The following is a 22,102-nucleotide window of genomic DNA, read 5'->3' as shown; positions in this document are numbered from 1 at the left end:
AAATGTATGCGTACAAAGAGCTACTGCTCTGATGGCGTTTTCTGATGATTTAAGTATTTACAGAAGTACACTTTACAAACAGTAGAATTTACCTGTAAGTGTACACTTCGATATGGTTTAACACATTTATACAGTTTTGCGACCATCACCACCATCCAGTGGCAGAGCAGTTCTATTACCCAAGATAGTTCCGGGTGCCAATCTCTGTTCCCACCCTCAGCTCCAGACAACCAATGATTTGCTTTCTGTCTCTACAGTTTTGCCTTTACTAGAAATTTCACAGAAATGGAATTCTACAGTAGCTGGTCTTTTATGCCTGGCTTCTTTCACTCAGCATAATGTTTTCGAGGTTCATCCATGTTGTAGCCTGTACTGGTTAGGCTCCATGACCAAAGGGCTGGGTTTGAAACCTCATTCCATTTTTAACATGTCTCACCTTGAGCCAATCACATAACTGTGGTTCTTTTCTTGCTCAAGTGAGGAGTGAATGGTACCCCCAACCAGTATATTCACCTTTTCAGACCTGTGTAGTTATTTCCTTTAAAAAATTAAACACACCTATGCAGTGGTTAAGAATCCATCTGCCAATGCAGGGGACACGGGTTCGAGCCCTGGTCCAGGAAGATCCCACATGCCGCGGAGCAACTAAGCCCGTGAGCCACAACTACTGAGCCCACAGGCTGCAATTAGTGAAGCCTGTGAGCTCTACAGCCCGTGCTCTGCAACAAGAGAAGTGACCGCAATGAGAAGCCCGCGCACCGCAACGAAGAGCAGCCCCCGCTCACCACAAGTAGAGAAAGCCCGCGTGCAGCAACAAAGACCCAAAGCAGCCAAAAAATAAATTAATAATAATAAAAAAAATTTAAACCCACCTAAACTGTATCTTTTTGCTTTGTCTACAAAAGCCCTTGAAGAGCCATTCTCAAAATCTACAGAAAAGTTATAAAGGTACTACAGAAGGTTCCCATATACTCGACCCAATTTCCCCTATTATTGACATCTTAGAATAGTATGGTCCATCTGTCACAACTATGAACCAATATAGATATATTATTAAATTATTAATAAACTTAATTTTAATGAAGGCCATGCTTTATTCAGATTTCCTTAGTTTTTACCTAATGTTCTCTTATTCTAGTCCAGAATCCTATCCACGATACCATATTACATTTAGTTGTCACAATTAGATTTTTTGCAATTCATTTTTGAGGATGATAAACTATGAAAAAAAACCCGAAAGTTCGAGAGACTGACTAAAATTATAACTCCTGTCAAGTTGGAAAATAAATTTTGACTAGAAAACACTCTATCTTCAGAATCCACCTATTTAAGGTTGGCTTTTTGTTTGTTTATAGAACTAAATGGTGGCTTCTAAAGTTGTTAGTTCCCTCACATAACTTCAAGTACTTTTTTTAAAAAATTATTATTTATTTTATCTATTTATTTTTGGCTGCGTTGGGTCTTTGTTGCTGCGCACGGGCTTTCTCTAGTTGCAGCGAGCGGGGGCTACTCTTCGTTGCGGTGCATGGGCTTCTCATTGCAGTGGCTTCTCTTGTTGCGGAGCATGGGCTCTAGGCGTGCAGGCTTCAGTAGTTGTGGCACAAGGGCTCAGTAGTTGTGACTCATGGGCTCTAGAACGCAGGCTCAGTAGTTGTGGCACACGGGCTTAGTTGCTCCACGGCATGTGGGATCTTCCCGGGCCAGGGATCGAACCTCTGTCCCCTGCATTGGCAGGCGGATTCTTAACCACTGCGCCACCAGGGAAGTCCCAACTTCAAGTACTTTTAAAAGAATGGAGGTTTTTGATGCCTCTATCAAGATGAAGGATTGAATATAATAAAAACACAAAACTCATTCTTTAAACAAAGTCAATTTGAGGTAAGTTTCAATAAAAACAATTGCTCTAGGTTCTTGAGGGTCATACCCAGTAATGGTTCAATAATAAATTATCTACTCCTAACTAAACCTGGGTGAAAGGCTCAACTACTTGCTATTGACGAGTTGGAAAGTGACATCTCTACAAACTCTAAAAAATATTCTGGAGATAATATTGTGAAATCTTTAATTTAGGTAAGCAAATTGTAAAGAAACACAAAATTGTCAAATGTAGAGCTACATACAATAAATATTTTCTCTCTCACTGTTCAGTTTTTTTTTAAATTTAAGGAATCAAAAAAATTTCCTGATCCACTAAACCATTACTTTCTTTTTTATATATGTGTATCTTTTTTCAAAAAAATATACTTGCCTTGATATGTTCCAACCAGTGAGTAGATTCTAAACTGGACAACCAGTGAGATTCTTCCACGTTAGGATAAACAATGTCTTTGACTTTTTTCAAAGATTCCCGCATGACATGAATGTTATGAATGTCTAAGAAGAAAAGTTCGGCGTTATGATACGCATCATCACTTTCATATCCTCCTCCTGTCGCCTAAGAAACAATAAGATACACAAAACAGTAAGTTGGGTTTTCTATTGCTTCAGTAACTTACACAAATATTTCAAAGGTTATTGGTCCTCCAAATCTCAACCTAAAAACTTGCAACTTAGATACGATAATTGATGTGACCTGACTTCCTATCTGACGCTAGGCCTCAACAACATTAGTCACACTTTGAGCTAGGGAAAAAAGACGGTGAGTTGGCAATTTCCGGAGGATCTGTATTTGTGAGAAAAAATCATTTTCAAAATGTTCTATAATTACTAGCTCTTCTTCTGGGTCTGGAAAGGCAAGAGCAGGTTCTGAATGGTCGTTGTCTTCCATCGGATTTTAACAGTACTCTTCAGGGGCAGGCTCCCATGGGACTGGACGGGCTAGAGGAAAACGACAGGCTTTGGAGACAGATAGACCCAGGTCGATAGCTCAGTTTCAGCCCCTCTTTGCTGTGTGATCTGGGGCAAGGCACTTAACCTCTCTGCGCCTCAACACTGTCTCCTGTAGAACAGGGGATAATACTACCTAGGTCTCATAAGATTAAAAGGAGCCAGGCTGTATGACAGCTAACGCCAGCCACCATTTAATGAGCCCCTCTGACATCCCAGATACTGTGATTCTTCCTTTACATAATTTTATCTAACTCTTACAGCAATGCTGCAAGACAGGTATTACTAACTGCATTTTGAAAATGAGAAGAGATGCTATTTAACTACCCCCAAAGTCAGAGGTAAGCAGCAGAATTTAAGTCATCTGACTTCACAGCCTGAACCTTTTCTAGTGCCCCATGACTGTCTGTGTGCTATGCAAACACCAGGACAGTGCTGCACGTGGTGGGCCCTGAAGGGACAAAAGGTTTCAAGCGGGGACGAGATGGCTACCACCTGCCGCGGCGCCTACCAGCATCCACCCGCTAGGCTGGGCGTCACTTCCCTTTCACAGGGTCGTGAAGATGCCCGTTTTCCACGAAGACAAAAAGAAACGCTCCGGCTTTGTTTAGGAACCTGGCTGCATTCTGCTTAATGCTTTAAAATGCCATGGAACGTGTGGCCTCCGGCCTTTTAAGAAAAAGTTAAATTATTCAGGGACCTTCGAAGAAAGCAAGCTGAAATGGAAGGATGCTAATTAACATCATAAAAACATATGAATATGTAAACTCACCAGTAAAGGTAAGTAAACAGTCAAAGCCAAGTTGCACTATCTCGGCAGTGCCCGCAGGTAAAGGACAGACAAGCGACATGCCTGCCATTGCCACGGAATACCTCTTCTCTTTTCATTTACAATCGAAGGAATATAAACTTGTAGCTCGGGACAGAAGGGCCAATACATCCTATGGTTTTTTTCCAGGGTTAGTCACAGAGAAGGTTTCCTGCAGTAGAAGTAAGGCTACCACTTGAACTTCAAACCTGGAGACCTATGTACAAGCCAGAGGCCTTGATCTCCAGAGACTCTAGGTAAGAAATTGTATTTTATTTAGACAGAAATGTGTCTTTAAAGCTTGCTACAAATGGCATCAGTAGTAAGTAGACAATAAACGTTCACTTTGTTTTTAAATAGTTATCAGCTAATGAATCCATACACAAATGGGTCATATTCCCCTCTCCTTGGTTACCCCTACCTCAGGGAATAACACCTTGCAGCTGCCATCAGAGGTCACAACAGAGGTGCACCTATCCCCCTGGCAGTCACTGTTGTGAACTGGATCTGCAAGCTTCTCACACGAGGACACACGTTACCCTCCCACGGACATGTGACCTGTTTCTCTGTACATGTGGTTTGTAAACAGTTAGTGATTTTCAAAGACATTCCTAACTCTGGAGTTTCTTTCCTAGATCACTGAAGATGATAGGAGGAAAAAGTAATAATTCATTGCCAAAGTTTCTGCCAAAAACAGACATTAACACAGTCCTGCTTTAATTCATCACAGGCTGCTGGATCTTATCTGCCTCTAGGTTTCCTTTGTTTGTTTTTTTCTTTAATTTAAAATGGTGCAATGTTGCTTGTTACATACAGGGTTGTAAATTTCTAAATATCCACAAGGGCAGAACAATTAGGTCCAAAGAGGAGAGAATTCAGAAGGGTAAAAATCAATTAGTCAAGCATAGACTGAGTTCCCAAAAGTTCAAATTCCACATCTCTGATTAGTTTTGAAGTTTTCTTTTCAGTTCTCTTCAACAAAAAAGAACCACCCATGTTACCTAGTACAACCACGTACACAGCCTGTTGCTATGGATACAGATGACTAGGAAGACACAGTCGAGGGAGGAGGGGAACCTGAGTGTGTTTTTTTAGAGAATGATGCACAGATCTTTCAAGCCTAGGTTTTTTTGCTTAATTTTTTCCTTCCCTTCATTCCTAAATGGACTAGAAACACAGGCATATTTCCTGAGTGTTAAAAAGGCATTCAAGAATTCTACTGCTACAACAATGAGCTTTAGAGTTAATACAATAAAGTGATTCATTTTATACATTTTATATACTTTAAAAAATTCTTTCTAAATACCCCATTTTAATGTTATATGATATCTGTTTCAGGCTAAATGTATACATGGAAATACTTCATTTTATACATGTATTCAACTCTGAATTATACCTGAAGGATAGCAGGAACAGAAATATAAAGGTAAGGATAATACAACAAGATATTCATATTTAGACTTAATTTCCTAAATGCTGCGTTACATTTCCTAACCTATTTATCGATTTCACTACCTGATTGCTTTACATATAATTTCAATATCATTTTCGTCATGTAAAACAAAACCAACTGCAGTAACAAATACCGGGTCCAAAAGTAAATGTGTAAGGTGCACAATCTGTATGCAGATAATTATGAGTGGAGCCCCACACACACGCCTTTGTAGACTGACATCACAGGGTCCATTTAGGAAGCTACTGAAACTATCTGAGCTGCTTGAGGACTTGTTTTGCTTTCAGGTTCTTGTCTTGTGCTCTGAATAATTGAAGATGCCAGATAAATGACCTTGGGATAAGCAAAATATTCAAGATGATGAAATTTAAGCCTATATCTGACAAGAAGCCATACATCTGAAAGGTGGAATGGGGCAGGCCCACTGTGAATACTTATAAGTGACAGCTGGCAATGGGAGAGGGAAAGGGAAAAAAAAAAACCAAAAAGGTTAAACTGAATGTCAAAGGTATTTCTGAATCTTGGGCCCTGTAGTGCAGGGGCAAACAGCCTTCCACCTTGAGCATCTGCTGAGGAGTCCTACAGGCAACACTGCCTTGTCATTCAACTTTAGGGGCAGTCTGCATACTCTACTTAAGAAGGCCAAGACGACCCTTGAGACAGATTTCTTTGAAAATATTACCATTATGTGTATAACTGTAAAACTCACATACATGGATCTACTCATTTCTTGGATTGTCTCATATAAATGAGAACACACATTTCTGAGTATGGTGAAGAGAATGCTTAGATAAAGCTACAAATTTAGGATTTTAACAATTACAGCTTCCCACAATCCCCACAGATGCCTCACTAGTGTACACACTGAGAATGACTGTCAACAGCCTACAGGGCTCCAAAGAGATTCTCTTTCCCAAGTTCACTACAGCTCTAGACTTCTACTTTACCTAAAGCTTATTTTCATTTGGCTTTAATGTATTCAACTTTTAAGATATGTTTTGTGATTAAAACTACTTTCTACCTTCAGTGAACTCGTTTTCCTCTTTAAGCGAAGTTTAATTTAAACCCACATGTTGATACGCCATGGCAACAACCTTCAGGTAAAACACTGCACACTGTACGTAAGGCAAGTTCCTACCATGTCATTAAATATACTTACCTTGTTGGCCACTGCATTTACATTGGGTCTAGCATCATAGATTGTGAGTTTGTTAATTTGTCTATTCGTCTCCCTGATGACGTCGAGATATTTCTCATCATCTTTATTTCGTTTACCACTCATACCAACAAGAGGCTGACTACAACGCATGATGACCGTCTTGTTTTCTGGATGAATCCATGACAGCACCTACGGTTGGTTCAGAAATTTTAAGCTATCAAGAACCAAATGTCAAAACAATTAAAACTATCAAAAAAAGAGAGCACTAACAATCATGATGAAGTGAATCTCATTTTGCTGAAACGGGATGCTTGTTCACCTGCCATTTCCACGTGTGCCCAGAAACACACATTTAACGATGATGACTATTCAGAGCCAACGAGAATAACCAGTTGCTTTACTAGTCTTTTCTTAATTCGCACCACATCTAAAAACATTAAATGCTTACCTAAAAATAGTTATATCACTTAAAGGAAACAGAAAGCTTCAGATATTTTATTTCAGTCCTGTAGCTTGCACTGGATTTGTCATCACCCAGAAACAGCTTTAGCAAAAGGTGAGAGGTAAAGAAAACCACCCCTGGTACCTCACACCTGCAGGTCATTTTCCCAACACTCTCAACTCTAGAGTCTAACACAGGGGCTTGAAAACCCAAAGGAAGCAAACAGGATCTCAGGACAGCCAAAGAGCTGCCAGAGTCTCCACAATGAAGCTTGCACACCCGCCTCCTGGGAGAGCTCTGAGCCTTTACTCAGAATCAACCTTCTCCAGTTTTACACACAAGCCCAGCACACTTGCTACCTGGTCTCTCAGTTCATAGCACCTGAGAAACAAGACCTGCAAAAGGAAGCTAAAAATGTAATACAGCAAAAGCTACAGAACTGTCCACTTTCAATGAATGAATGGTTTCATAGATGAATTCTATCTCAATAAAGCTGTTAGAAGAGAAAAATAAAATAAAACTAACAGAAGCTGGAAGGTAAGTGTGGTGGCTGAGTTCACAGCCTCTGTAGCGTCCTTTCCCTCTTTCATCAAATGCGGAGCCACGTGACAGCATGACGCTACTGGGAGGATGAATGGAGAACGCATGTACCCAGCACAGTGTACGAAAACCCATGAAAAGCAGACACAACCCCAGAAGCACAAGTGTTCGAGCTCACTTAATACAAGGCCAAGTACACTGTCGTCTTTGAAGTCACCTCCCCACTATGGCAAATGACGAGCAATGATGTTCATAAAAATCACTGTGTATAATAATGACAACACATCAGTGAGAAAAGATTATATAATACGAATGAATACTCATTCAATTTAGTCTCTGTGCCTGCCAGGGCCCAGTCAAAACACCACTGTGGCCCCCAACTAAGACTCCAAAGGCTCAGGACTGGGAAGCCTGGGCACAAGTGCTGGCCTCCCTCAACCTCCACTTTCTAATCTACAACATGGAGGTGAGACCTGCCCTGCCCACCTCCTATGGCTTTGCCTCCAAGAGGGAAAAGATGTGAGATCGCTTTTAAGTATCTATGTATTTTTAATTTTTTTTAGGTTTATTGACATATACTTGACCTATAACACTATGTAAATTTAAGGTCTACAACATGTTGATTTGATATAAGATCACTCTTTTTTTTAAATTTTATCTATTTATTTAGTTATTTATGGCTCCGTTGGGTTTTCGTTGCTGCACGCAGGCTTTCTCTAGTTGTGGCGAGCGGGGGCTACTCTTCGTTGCAGTACACAGGCTTCTCACTGTGGTGGTTTCTCTTGTTGCAGAGCACAGGCTCTGGGCATGTGGGCTTCAGCAGTGGAGGCGTGCGGGCTTCAGTAGTTGTGGCATGTGGGCTTCAGTAGTTGTGGCACACGGGCTCAGTAGTTGTGGCTTGCAGGCTCTAGAGCGCTGGCTCAGTAGTTGTGGCGCACAGGCTTAGTTGCTCCACGGCATGTGGGATCTTCCCGGACCAGGGATCAAACCCGTGTCCCCTGCATTGGCAGGCAGATTCTTAACCACTGCGCCACCAGGGAAGTCCCCACTCTCTTGTGGAGGGACCGCGCTGGGCAGCTTGTGGGATCTTAGTTCCCCAACACAGGGCTGGAACCTGGGCCCTCGGCAGTGAAAGCGTGGAGTCATAACCACTTGACCACCAGGGAATTCCCAATATGAGATCACTTTTAAAAGAGCAAATCGCTGCACATACAAGACAGTTATTATTTGATAAAGACCCTCATCAAGTTTTAAATTTAAATCAGGTCATATGCAAGAAACGGCCCTGTTCCCCGCATGCCCTCCATTCTTCTGCCCTTCTTCTCTCTGCTTGGGAGATTTAAGACTGGAATCACCAGGCCATGTTAAGAAATGCTATTGTTACGAGTTGTTTCACCTCTTACCTGCTTTTTCTTTTGGGATCTCAACTACCTTTATAAAAAGGATGCTTGCCATATAGATGACCAGGTACAAGTAATGCAAATATCACAACATCAACTACCGTGAGTGCTTTTAAAGTATATGCTACTATATCAGGCTATTCTTTTTGAAGTTAATATGTAGAAGCCATAAATAATTAAGGATGTACACAAATATTTAGCCATCAAAAGATGTTTACCACAGCACTGTTTACAATAGGAATAGAAAACTGACTGACAGTTTTCTGTCAATCTATATAGTACATCTACACACCGGCACATGAAACAGACAGTCATCGGTGTAGAAAAAGCAGACTGAGACATAAACCACAGAATAATTTTCTTTTTTCCAAATAAAAATATGTATGCATAGAAGGAAGTCTGGAAGCACATAACTGTGGTTCTCACTAGGTGGCAGTCTCCTTTAGCCTTACCGGTATTTTTATAAACGTCTAAAATAAATATGTATTACTTATATGTTAAAGAATTCGATAACATTAAGACCAACCTGTTTGAGAACAAAGGAGTATGTATCCATTAATGGGAACACTAATACATGTGGATCATTTTGTTATTCAGTGATATTTTATAATACTCTGCATCTTATTTATGGACAACATAACAAGACTGCTTTCTCATCAATGCTTTTTGTATCTTTATATGTTTTTTTTAAAAAAGAACTGAATATCAAATATTAATGATTTCATATCAAAAGCAAATACATTTCCTGGGTTATAGTCAAGAGTCAGGTGATTAGAAGGTATATCACAAAGAGTACATTATCTATTATTAGATATTATATATATATATTTTTCGGTACGCGGGCCTCTCACTGTTGTGGCCTCTTCCGTTGCGGAGCACAGGCTCCGGACGCGCAGGCTCAGCGGCCATGGCTCACGGGCCCAGCCGCTCCGCGGCATGTGGGCTCCTCCCGGACCGGGGCACGAACCCGCGTCCCCTGCATCGGCAGGCGGACTCTCAACCACTGCGCCACCAGGGAAGCCCTATTATTAGATATTATTAAGCATGGTAATCTATAAAAGATAGAGAAGTGATGGAGAGCTTAGCCTTAGTTTTTTTAAGGAAAAATAAATGCAAATTGGCCATCACAAAGTAAGAAGGATCAATAAAATGGCTAAGTAAAAAGCTAAGCATTCTATTTGCTCTACGGTGGGCTCCCATTCACTCAGAACAGGGGGAACAACTGGATCAAGACGGCAGCCTGAGCACAGTGGGCTGGGTTCAGTTGTTTCATTTCCTCTCCTACCCCCAATCCCGTGAAATTCACACACACACAAACACACACACACACACACACACACACACACACACATGCGCATACACACACAGTAGGTGTTCAATAACTATTAATTGAATGAAGGAGTGAACAAAATCAGTTCACACTATCCTAGCCCAGTTCTCCTGCGGGTGAGGCATGGATTAGCAAGACAGCTAGCCAGGGCAGGGGTCGAGCACGAGAGGAGCGAAATGGTAATTCTAGCTTCATCAGCACAGTATTCTCGCAAAAGGAGCCAAAGAACATACTTTCAAGTATAATATATATCGTGAAGATAGGAAAGGACACTCGTGCTTAGCGAAGCAAGTGCATTAAAAAAGTTACAATTCATATTATGTTGATAGCATAACGAAAGTTTCACACAAATATCCTTTTAGGGACAAAAATGTCTAGACTTGGAAGTTAAAGGCAACGTGACATTAAATCTTAATTGTTCAACCCTTGTTTTTCAAAATCAAACCAAAACAAAATAAGACAATGTACTTATTATGACATGCCCTAGAAATTAACAGAGGGGAAAAATTCTCTAAATTTTTAGCCAACAAGATTTATGGACACAGAGTAGACAGGGTGACTCGTACATAAATATTTAAGAACCAAAGACTAATTTATGAACTAGGTCCAGTGATACCGTAAATATAGTTTGGGATAGTCTGCACCTGACCCCAGGTTGCTAATGGTATGAAGGCAGCTTACAAACGTGATGAGGATAGACAAATCCTAATAAAGGTGGTACGTAAAAGCCTATACTCATAGGCTCCATAACATAGGCTAGTGCATGGTTTCCAGCATAACTCAACCGACATTACCCAGAGCCCAATGCCTGTCAGTTATTGTGCTACAAAGACACAAGCCACAGGGACCTTGCCCTTCCTTCTTCCTTTCCACCTGGTGTTACCTGTACCCTCTCCTGTATAAGAATTACTTGAGTTCATTCTCTGTCCTTGATCGCGAGCTCCTGGAAGGCAGGTGACGTCTTACTGCTTTCCCCATTTGGCCTGCTGCTTTGCACTCAGAGGACACTTGATAATTATTTGTGTGACTGAAATTCCAAAAGAGTGTTTCTCTGAATCACTTGACTACTGTTCTCATGGAAGAAAAGGCACTCCTTACAGAAAACATTAATTGCAGTACTCACTGGAATTCGATTTCGGGATCTAAAAGCTGCAACTCTCCTGAGATCATCATCTGAGGCGCGATATGGAACCACCAAGAGAGCCGGGTAAGTGTCGCACAGTTCATAGCACTTATTAATAAAAGTGATTCTCCAATGGTGATTGGGCAAGCCCTGCAGGAAGAAAGGAAGTCCACGTCAGCACTGATGCTTTCATCTCTGGATCTGGCCTTGGATGGGTCTCCTTCCTTCTTTCGAGCAGAATGTGCGTGTGCCTCTGACAGCGGGGTAGTAACGGTGTACTGATTTATAGTAAGGGAGGCAGATCGATCGATAATCCAGACAATGTAAGAACACAAGACAAAACACTGGCGGGTTCCAGAATTCTAAACTATCGCTGGTAAATACAAGTTCTCTTGAACTTGAGATCTTCCTTGATTTCATGTCAAACTTTTCTCTACTACTTGTACAATAAAGAGAAACCCAAGTTCCTCCCTGACCCGTGCAAACCGCCCCACGCCCTAAAGAAAAGTACACTGTGTAATCTTCATCTGTGTCTGATTGAGGGTAAAAAAGCAATCAGGCCAATTCCACTCCCCACTCGCTTCAGCCTGCTCCAAAGTAGAAAGAGGCTGAGCTTATGAAGACATTCACAGAAGGGAAGTAAGGAAAGCCCCTCTGGGGAGGCTCATTTCGCCACCTCCTGAGAGTTTCTTCAATCAAGTGGTTTGGGATGGGTGATTGCTCTATGGGCTGTGTGAGAAATACACTCATCTGCATTCCAAGCACACTGCTAGTGTGACACGGAAGACACCTCCCATCCTATCGCCTACCCACAAAATTGTAGCTACTGTGGACAAGGTCCAGAGGTGGTGGAATAACTCTCTCCCCATGCTCACAAACACACAAGTACACACACAAAAGTGAGCCACGTGGGTGCTTGCTCTGGGGACGCAAACAGTACCTCATCTTTAGGTCTGGCCCTATAGAGCTCGGGCCAGACAGATGAGTCTGATGTCGAGTCCAATTAGAGAGTTACAAGTCCCATCAGAAAGGTATAAGAAAAAAAGATGGAATATAATGGCATTCTAGAACTAAATACCTTCAAGAGTTCATATATGCATGCAAGCTTAAAAACAGGAAGCCCTAAAAAGTAAGTCTTAATATTGTCAATAACACTCAAAAACTAAGGTGCAAATATTTTAATACATAACACTACAGAGGTCTCCAAAACACGCAAGATGTTTTCATGGTCCCTCTTCTGCCTCCACAACTGACCTGGAACAGAGGTTATTAAAATGAGAGGTACACACAGCCTTCGAAAACGCAACAAACTGAATCTGAGTTCTGGAAGCAACAGGACATACTACCGCATACATGTGCTCTAGAGATAAATTCCCACACCCACATCCCTGAGCACCGAATCTTCTTATGAACAGAGGCAAACCACTGATCAAGACTAAACGGGTCACCACAGAGCACTGAGTAGAGTTCCCTGTGCTACAGCTGATTTACTTTGCTGTACAGCAGAAACTAACACAACACTGTAAAATAACTATACTCCAATAAAAATTAATTAAAAAAAGAAAAAGGCTAAACCGGGAAGTCAACCCAGGTGCCTGGTAGTGGAAGCGGTGGCTAGAAGGTTCTTCTCAAGTCTAGGGTTCTACGATTTTACTTTACATTCACTGGGCTTGATTTCATTCTCAAACCTCATTCAACAAAACTTCCCAATTACTTTATGAGCTTTGTAGAACGAGAATTATGAAAAACCTCATCACAAAACTCCTAACTGTCCTATGATTTGGTTACAGCAGAGGTCAAAGTGTAGCTGTTGCTCCACAACAGGCATGGGAATCGTCTTTAAAATGCAGAGAGACCTTTGCCCCGAACAGCAACAATACACGAAGCCTCCCGCTTTATTATTGCAAGTAAACATGCATGTGGGTGAAGTTTACTAAGAGAGCAGTAAAGGCAATTCTCATACACATTCATCAAAGCATTCTTGGAAAAGTCATTACAGGAAAACAGTTCTAATTCATTTGAATCTTTAAACTGAAATGAATATAACAGAAATCTAACTGCCAGTAATACTTAGGCTCCCAAATACATACATACATCATGACATCAACTCCTGAGTAGTAAGGTACAGAAGTCTGGCTTCTCTAGACTCTGAGTATTTGATTCATTTCATGGACAACAATATAATGGACGTTCTTCGCGTAGCGGAAGGAAAGAGAACTTAGCCATGCAGCCTCTAGTGCAGCTTGAACATGGCCCTGGGATGAGCCTGTAGGTTCCACAGTACTAGAATGAGCCATATTATACCACTGCCAGGAAAAATTTATTTAGCAAGGGTGTTACTGATACTCAAAGAGCGTGACTGATGGCATATCATCACCAGGCAGGTTTGAGATTCCCCACATCTACAGTATCTACTGACTTACCTGCCTTCTGTATTCTTCAACTGGATTATAAACCATCCATCCATCCACGTCAAACTTTTCTTCATTTAAAAATGCAAATATTGGCTAGAAAAGGCAAAAAAAAAAAGAAAGAATTTCAAGTTCAGTGTAAAGGAACTAATACTCTATTAATACTACATCCTTTGATTTTTTTTTTTTACTAGATTTGCCTACCATGAAATCACAACCCCAACTGAGACTTTTAAGCAAGAAATAACAGTGAAAAATTTAGACTAGACTTACACTACCTTCTATCTTGATTAACAATTGTATACTTTTGAGACCGCAATTTTCTATGGCTACAAACATCTCTTTTGGTGTTTTTTTTTTAAATGCTGCTGCACAAAACTCAGATTTCCAGACCCAAAAATGCCTATCAGTTTTAAGCAGTATTAGCAATCGACGGGTAAAAGACACTAAAATATAAAAGAAAAAGAAAAGCAATGATTATTAAATAGTGCAACTGTCTCAAAAGGGACCAGTGGTGTGTTAATCCATTAAGAAAGTGACAGAACGTTAAGAAAATTCTTAATTAACTGTTCTCTGTGAATTCGGAATCAATGCCCTGATCTCTGAAACAACAGGCCTCAGGCCTCTCACCTCTTCTCTATGCTCACTCTCAAGGTGACACTGATGAATTTCAGGGCTTTGAACACCATCCATACCCTGGCGACTCCTAAATATCTATTGCCCTCCAGCCCCACTGTGATCTGCAGACTTGGCCGCTGCAGCCGGAGGACTGCAACGTGCACAACTCCTCCCAGTCTCCCCATTTCAGCAGATGACAGCGCCATCCTTCACACTGATTGAACCCAAAACCTTAGCATTATCCTCATCACCTCACTGCTACCACCCTGGTGCAAGGCTCTGCCATCTCCACTTGGATTATAATAACACCTCCTAACTGGTCCTCTGCTTTCATCTTTACCTCTAAAGTCAGAGTAATTGTGTCACAACCTAAGCCAGGTCAAATCCTTCCCTTGCCCCAAATCCTCCTGTGGCTTTCCATCTCACTTTGGGTAAAAGTGGAAGTACTTGCCACCTGGTTATGTCCCCCATCACGTCTCTGCTCTTCCTCTCGCTCAATCCACTCCAGCCACGCTTTCGGTGCCACTCCCGGAAAGCAACAAGTGTGCACCAATCTCAGGGCCTTTGCGCCTGCTGTTCCACTTATCTGGAATCCTTTGCCCTCATGGTTTCCTCCCTTACTTCTTTCACATCTCTGCTCAAATGTAACCTTACTCAGTGAGCCTTTCTCTGACACATGTTCCCCCACAACAGGACCACCGATTCTCCTTCCCATTTTATTTCCATCACTTATGACCATCTGACCTACATTTATTTATTTGTTACTGTTGGACCCCTACCGTCCTCCCTCCTAGACCACGGGCTCCATGAAGGCAGACACTTTTTTCCCACCCTGGATCCCCAGTAACCGGAATGCTGTCTGGCCTGTGTAGGTGGAATACATATTTGTTGACCGAATGAGCGACGGGAAGCCTTATACAGCCCCTGCTCAAGCGCTTTCTCTGGAGGCACTTTTCCTCTAAGTATCTTCCTTCCACCCATTTTCCTGTTATCAGCCTGTGGCCTCCAATGCTAGTGTTCCCCCGACCCCAACGTTACAGAGAACTTCTGATAAAGCATCAGTTAGCGGCAACGGTTTTCTGTACGTAAGTGGCAAGAGGTTTAAGGTGAAAACTGATCAAGATCATGCTCTCCGGACTGCCTTCTTGAACTTTCCAAAGCGTGTGGCACCCTCAGCAGGTCTCATCTCTGGCAGCACTAGGCCCGAGCGCTGTGTATTCTGTGACCGCACATTAGCAATGCCGCTGAGCTAGCTATGAAATTGAGGCTTTAGGCTGACAGGGAATCCACAGGAATACTTAGTTATTCAGTACTCCCGGGGAAAACAAGTGATGGCCGTTAACTGAAGTTCAATTCAGAGACAGAGGGACTTCTGGTGCAAAGAGCACTAAAATGTATAGCATGCTTCTTTGTCCATACACGGAACCTACAGAACATGTCCAAGCATCCTCCTGGTGACATCTGAGCATGGGATACTGCCCTGGTCAGTACCTGGCCCAGGTAAATACTCAATACTGCTGAACCTTGTGCTGGTGACATACTTGTAGATGATGTAAGGCTGTACTGTCACTCACTTTAGAAGAAAACCTAGAATCTGCTTTCTTGAAATAAGTTCCTGATCTCAACATGAGTTTTGTTCATTTTTCAGTTTTTAGCTATTTGCATCTTTCCCATGAAACTCAAGCAAATATGGTGTCCTTTTAAGAAGAAAGAATAAAATTGTTCACTCAGAGGCCAAATAAACTTTCTCTCCAGAAAAACCATCATGTGTATTAATGCCCAGAGTGTCCTCTGACTTGCCGGCAGCATTTTCAATGTAACTTTCTATTTCTCAATCACTAATAAAGCAACTCCTCCTTTGCTTCAAATATCTATCCTCTTGCGTCTTACATTAAAATTCCCAGTAAGTGTAATCTAAGTATACAAAACTGTTATCATCAGAAGATAAAGTTCTATAGCTCAAACCAAAATTATCCCCATAATTTCTTTAATGTCTGAAAATAATTCATATGAAAGAATTGTCATTAATATGGGAATGATAGTGTCCTCAAGGTAGCGACCTACCAGGTGGCCTTTCTCATGAAATCAGTCTGCAGTGACACTGAGTGATGTCCAGATATATAGGACGAGTGCATGACTGGCATCCTTTACCTGGGAAACGCGCCTATGGGAACTCTATGACAAACAGAGCTTCCAGGAGACTCTTTTTTTTTTTTTTTTTTTTTTTTTTTGCGGTTCACGGGCCTCTCACTGTTGCGGCCTCTCCCGTTGCGGAGCACAGGCTCCAGACGCGCAGGCTCAGCGGCCGTGGCTCACGGGCCCAGCCGCTCCAGGACATGCGGGATCCTCCCGGACCAGGGCACGAACCCACGTCCCCTGCATCGGCAGGCGGACTCCCAACCACTGCACCACCAGGGAAGCCCACCAGGAGACTCTTGATGCTAAGAGCCAGACCTCAAATATTTCAGGCAAGTTTATGAATCAAATAACAGCCAGATAGTTCTTGCCATGAATACGTATCAACACATCTAACATTGAACTGGAGCTTAAGGTGGAAAAGACCAGGTGCTCAAGCCAATATTTTAATCATCCAAATAAATCAGCTTACAATTACAAGAAAACGTTTCTTTAAAAAAGCATTACTTGTTAGTTTTTAAAGGAAAACACGATGTAAACACTAAGCTGTCATTAACTCCTTGGCTCTATTGAAGCAAGCGTTCTACGAGAACCAACACTGACAGTTTCTAAAGTTGAACGTACAGGACTTACTTCCCAGATATTTCAATTTTTACCTTATTTCCCTTAAAGATTCAGGTAAGAGAACAAAGCAAGATTTTTAAAACACAAGCTCTCAATAGACTAACATAAAGGTGGATTATTACAAAAAACTTAAAACTACTAAGCATCAAAGCAAGGGCAACAGAACCCATTCATCTATATCTCATTATTAAAAAGTACAAAATTCCCTACAAGGTTACTTGTTACAAGGCTAATTACAGCTCTTGCCTGGAAATTGTTAAAACCTAAAGTTAGCAGGTTACGTGTCTTGAGGTTTATGGCTGTCCTTTATTTTCTTACAGACTCGCAGTTTTTAAGGCTTTGAGTCTTTTAGAACTTGATCCGCGGGTTGACGTTTTCCAGTTGTTCCTAACCACACCGCTGGGTCCGTAGGGACCCTGGTTGGGAAACACAAGTGCCACAGAGGGAACTGCTTCTAGAGACTCTCCCTCCTGAGGGCACGCAGGGAGTCAGGTTCGCCAAGTGGGTGATGACGTGCCCTCGGTGACCCCGTCCCCGCACCCATTTTGCTTCACGGCCTGTGCAGAACCCCAGAAGGATTCAGTCCCAGCTCAGCAAAGCCTCGGGGCAGAGGATGGTTTGCCGAAGGTCAGCGTTCAGCGGGCACTTCCAGAAGCCCTCCTGGCTTTCTCCTGGGGCCCGGGCCCTGCCTCGCCTCTGCCTCGGGACCCTGGGGTGGGGAGCACTTCCCCACCGTGCCAGGCACTGCCAGTGCCCCGGCTCGCCCCGCTGAACCAGAACCTCCAGGGGGTGATGCCCTGATCCTCAAGGGCCACGTAATACTCCAGAACACGTGGGAATCTTGCCTGGGGGTTCTGTGTGGCCAAGCTTTGGGGGGCTGCTTTACTTTTCTTAAGTGATTTTGCAATAATTATAGATATATGAGAAGTTGCAGAGAAAGGTACAGAAAATGCCCATGCACCCTTCACCCAGCCTCCCCAATGTGAGCATCTTGCATAACCGGAGCCCAGCTTCAAAGCTGGGAAACCGACATCAGAAAACAGACACACTCAAGTGCTCACCCCTGGCTTCAAGTGAGCAGGTCTTCCTTTAGTTGGCTCTGTATGAATACTTGGGCATTTCACCAATTCAGATTCCTACTAGTCAAGAGATACCATGCATGGAGCGCATGGAGACTTGAGAGGAAAAAAGAAAAAAAAAAAAAAGCAATCCTGTGCATTTTTTCCAGGATTAAAAATAGCACAATGTAACATTTGAAAAATGTTAAAGGACAAAGTTGAGATGAAAATCTCCAATTTCACACTAGAGATAAAAACAGCTCTGACAAAGAGAATGTAACTTGTCTTTTTAATTTAGCTACATTTATCACTGTTATGTCTTGTGGGAGCAAACATCTGAAATGACAGCAGATTTTAGCTTTCACTTAATTAGCCCTTATTTTTAAATGGCACTTATATAAAGATGCACTGCCTTGCTTTAAACATCTAGATTGGATTTATTCTTACTGAGTAGAATCTATAAATAATGAGTGATTCATGAGTTTCCTTCTTTGAGGAGGGAGAACTGTCTGTCACCGAATTAGGATTCCCTGATCTCACGATGGCCCCTCATGGACAGCCTCTTCTCCCAAAGGCTTGTCAACAATGTCGTGTCTCAGAAGTGGATGTTTGAGAGTTAGATTTATAGAAATTAAAGATCATTTAATAGGGAGACAGTCACAGAAGAAAACAATTTTCCCAGTATTGAGGAAAATAAATTGATAAGCTATGTAGATGCAATAGTGCTTTCAAATGGTGCTGCCACCACACAAAGGCATGGTCATCAGTGGACACGATTTACTACATCTCTGAAGACCTAGCCTTAAAAATTCAGGAAACTGGTCACTAACTCTTTCCTGATAGAATTTTGTAATGTTTGAACAGGAATCTAAGTGAGCATTTTTTTTCTAATTTGATTCCTGAAATTCGCCTTTTTCAAAGCTTCCATCTACCACTGAAGGAAGCAGCAATGTAAAATTATCTCATTTTCATCTTTTAGATTACACTTAAGAAATAAGACCCCTTCGTCTAAGAAAAATAATTCTTTCACTCAGGTTAGGAGAAAAAGTCCAAAATTTTAAGGAAGAACCATACGAGGTGCTGAAACTTGGCAGAGTTTATAATTGTAAATAACAGCTTCATGCTACATAGGGATTTCAGCCTCTTTTCACACGACTTGACATAGTTAATTCATACAACTGCATCAAAAGTAATTTCATCCAAAAATCTGACAAAAGGCTCATAGGTCAAAAAGCAACTTGCTTGTCCTATTTCTACCACTTTCCCTGGAGAAAATGGCTTTAATATTCTTGAGTCACCCTTACCTTCATATATAAATGTACATATTCATTTTTTCAGGAAAGGACTACAAAAGGACATTTGAAATGTCATTTGAAAGCATTTTAGTAAAAGGACATTCTTTACTACTTGGCCACAATCATAATCATTTAAGGCTGACATTTCTCAGGGTTCATCCACTGCACCCCGATTCTCACTGTAATTCTCTCTCCTGGCAATTTTAGTCGCATCGATGAAAATGCCGATGGTCACAGCTGGTCTCCCAAATAAACCTCTCCCCAGGCCAGAGCTCCAGGTCTTCGTAGCCACCAGCCCCCCAAATACCCATACTTGGTTGTCCCACAGACACCTGCAACTCAGCACAGCCAAAATGGAACTTGCCCTCTCTGCCTCACTCCCCTCCTATGTTCCCCATCTTGACCACTGGTCCCACCATCGACCTGTTTATCCAGGCTTCGTTCTTCCCTCTTTATCATCCCATCCCCCCTCGTAACTATAACCAGTCAATCAACAAATTCTACTGATCTTACCTTCTAGGAACATTCTCAAATCCATTCTCTCCTGTCCCTGTCCATTGCCCCATTTCAGGGACTCATGATCATACACCAAGGCAACTAGCAAACACCCCCAGAAATGGACTACTGCCCCTCTCTATCTACTCTGCATGCTGCAGCCCAAGGAATCTTTTTGAAACAGAAATCTAATCATGCGACTTTCCTGCCTAAACCCCTTTAATGGCTCCCCTCACCTTCAAATAAAAAATGAAACTTCTTGGTGGGGCACATTAGGCTCTGCCACCCTCACACGGACACCAACTCCCGGACTCTAATCAGCGTGTGGGGGTCAGCCTGTGTCCAGCCCCTGGACAGCTGCACATACTGTCCCAGCACGCTCATCTTTCAGGATTGGCCCCCTCTAGGAAGCCCTCCTCGACACCAACCCACTGACTTTCCCCTCTCCTGACACCCTGTGTATCTGTATCTGTATTGTATGCATTTGTTCGTCCACATCACCCAGGAAAACTGTGCTCCCTCTGGGGACAGGGAGTGGGTATCAGCTCCAGCTCCAGTGCACGGCTGTAATGTAGGCATCGTCTAAATGTCTGCTGACCAAGACTAGGGATGAAAGGAATGAAAAAGAGAAGGAACAAAAAGGGGCTTGCCCTACCAGACATTACATCTTACAAAGCCTTGATAGTCACAAGACTGTTACTGGTGCATGAAGAGTGATTGATGCGTGAAATGAAACATTCAGAAATAAAACCAAATACAGAGAGGAATTTGGTGTGTGATAAAGGTGGTATTTCAAACCAGTGGATTGGTCTTCAAATGATATTGCAGTAAAAGGGGGAGAAAGAGTTGGATCCCTATCTTACAAGGCAACCCCGGATAAATTCCAAATTGCTCAAACATTTACACGTTTAAAAGGAAATTAAAGTATTAGAGGAACATAGGATAATTTTTTTATAACTCTGACTGGGGAAGACCTTCCTACCTGGGATGTAAAACCCAGAAGCTATAAAAGAGAAGTGTGCAGAAAAGAGTTAACCTAGCAGGTCTGAGACTGCTGTCCTTACAGAGGCCTGTGGCATGGCTGGCCCCTGGCTGGCAACGGGGAACCTGGATTTTGGGAGAGTGCCCACCACTCCTTAACTGATAAGAGTTTAAGTTTACAGCACCTAAAATGTTTATAACCAACAACGTGCTTTAAGTCGAACCCCTGCCTTCCTTCTGGGACTCTGAAAGTTTGGTATGTGCTGGGCAGAGGGTGTCTGCGTGACCAGCCCCCTGGTTGGCAACACTTCCCATGGGTTGTCACAACTTGCTACTGTAGGATTTAAGTGTGTCCTGGTTTTCCCCCAACATCGCCCCACGCACCTTTTCCTTTTGCTCTGTATCCCTTTGTTGTATTAAATCATACTTGTGAGTATGACTATATGTTGAGTCCTGTGAATTCTCCTAAGGAATCTGAACTTGGGAGTGAGCTTAGGGACCCCCATCTCTCTCTCTCTCTCACACACTCTCTCTCTCTCTCTCACACACACACACACACACACACACACACAAAAGCGATCAATTCTACCAAATAAGTATTTTTAAAATTCTCCACAGCAAAAGCCACCATAAGAAAAGTCAAAAGATAAATGGGAAAAATATTTACAATTCATAAAGAGTTCCTACAACTAACAACAACAAAAAAGACCAAAATCCCAAAAGGAAATGGGCAGAAGCCAAAGAGAATGAAGAAACAGAAATACAAATAGCTCAAACCAAAAGATACTCAATTTCACTCAAATAGGATAAATACAAAATAAAACTAGGAATCTACATTTTCACCTATTAGATTAGCAAAGATCAAACAATTAGAAGGTATACTGGATTGGTGTGGTAGGCAGAATAACCGTCCCCCAAAGATGTCCATGTCCTAATCCCTGGGACCTGTGTTATGTTATCCTACACAGCACAGAGGAATTAGGTTGCAGGTGGAATTAAGATTTCTAATCGACTGACATTAAGATAGGCTCTGAAGACGGAGGGAGAGGCCATGAGCCAAGGAACACGGTGGCTTCTAAAAGCTGGAAAATGGGTCTCACGGGCTAACATCGAGAGCCTCCAGAAGGAACACAGCCACGCTGAGACCTTGATTTTAGCCCGTGAGGCCCATTTTGGATTTCTGAACTCCAGAACTGTAAGACGACAGACTCGTGTTTTTAGAAGTCACCACGTTTGTGATAATTTGTTACAGCAGCTATAGGAAACTAAGACAGTTGGAGAGGATGTCTGGAAACAGGCACTCTGACACACTGCATGTGGGAGTGAAAGCCAGTACCTCTTCCGTAAAGGGGAACTTGGCAATATCAGTAATTCCACTTCTAAGAATTTATCGTACAACATAC

General features: G+C 42.2%; 1 protein-coding gene across 2 annotated transcripts in view; it reads right to left on the bottom strand.

Moving 5' to 3' along the window:
* MTM1 (myotubularin 1) overlaps nt 1-22,102 on the bottom strand; it is a 98,971-nt gene that overhangs the window by 17,506 nt on the left and 59,363 nt on the right. For both annotated transcript variants that reach the window (XM_082864106.1, XM_082864107.1), the window contains exons 7-10: nt 13,505-13,588; nt 11,082-11,231; nt 6,247-6,435; nt 2,249-2,434 (exon numbers count right to left, since the gene is read on the bottom strand). In XM_082864106.1, coding sequence (XP_082720232.1) covers nt 2,249-2,434; nt 6,247-6,435; nt 11,082-11,231; nt 13,505-13,588 — 609 coding nt within the window. The remainder of the gene's footprint in view (nt 1-2,248; nt 2,435-6,246; nt 6,436-11,081; nt 11,232-13,504; nt 13,589-22,102) is intronic.

This window comes from Leucopleurus acutus, assembly GCF_964270905.1.
Source record: "Leucopleurus acutus genome assembly, chromosome: X".
In the NCBI taxonomy this organism is placed as follows: domain Eukaryota; kingdom Metazoa; phylum Chordata; class Mammalia; order Artiodactyla; family Delphinidae; genus Leucopleurus; species Leucopleurus acutus.
The sequence above is the reverse complement of the archived record's forward strand: the minus strand, read 5'-3'. Positions and strand labels throughout refer to the sequence as shown.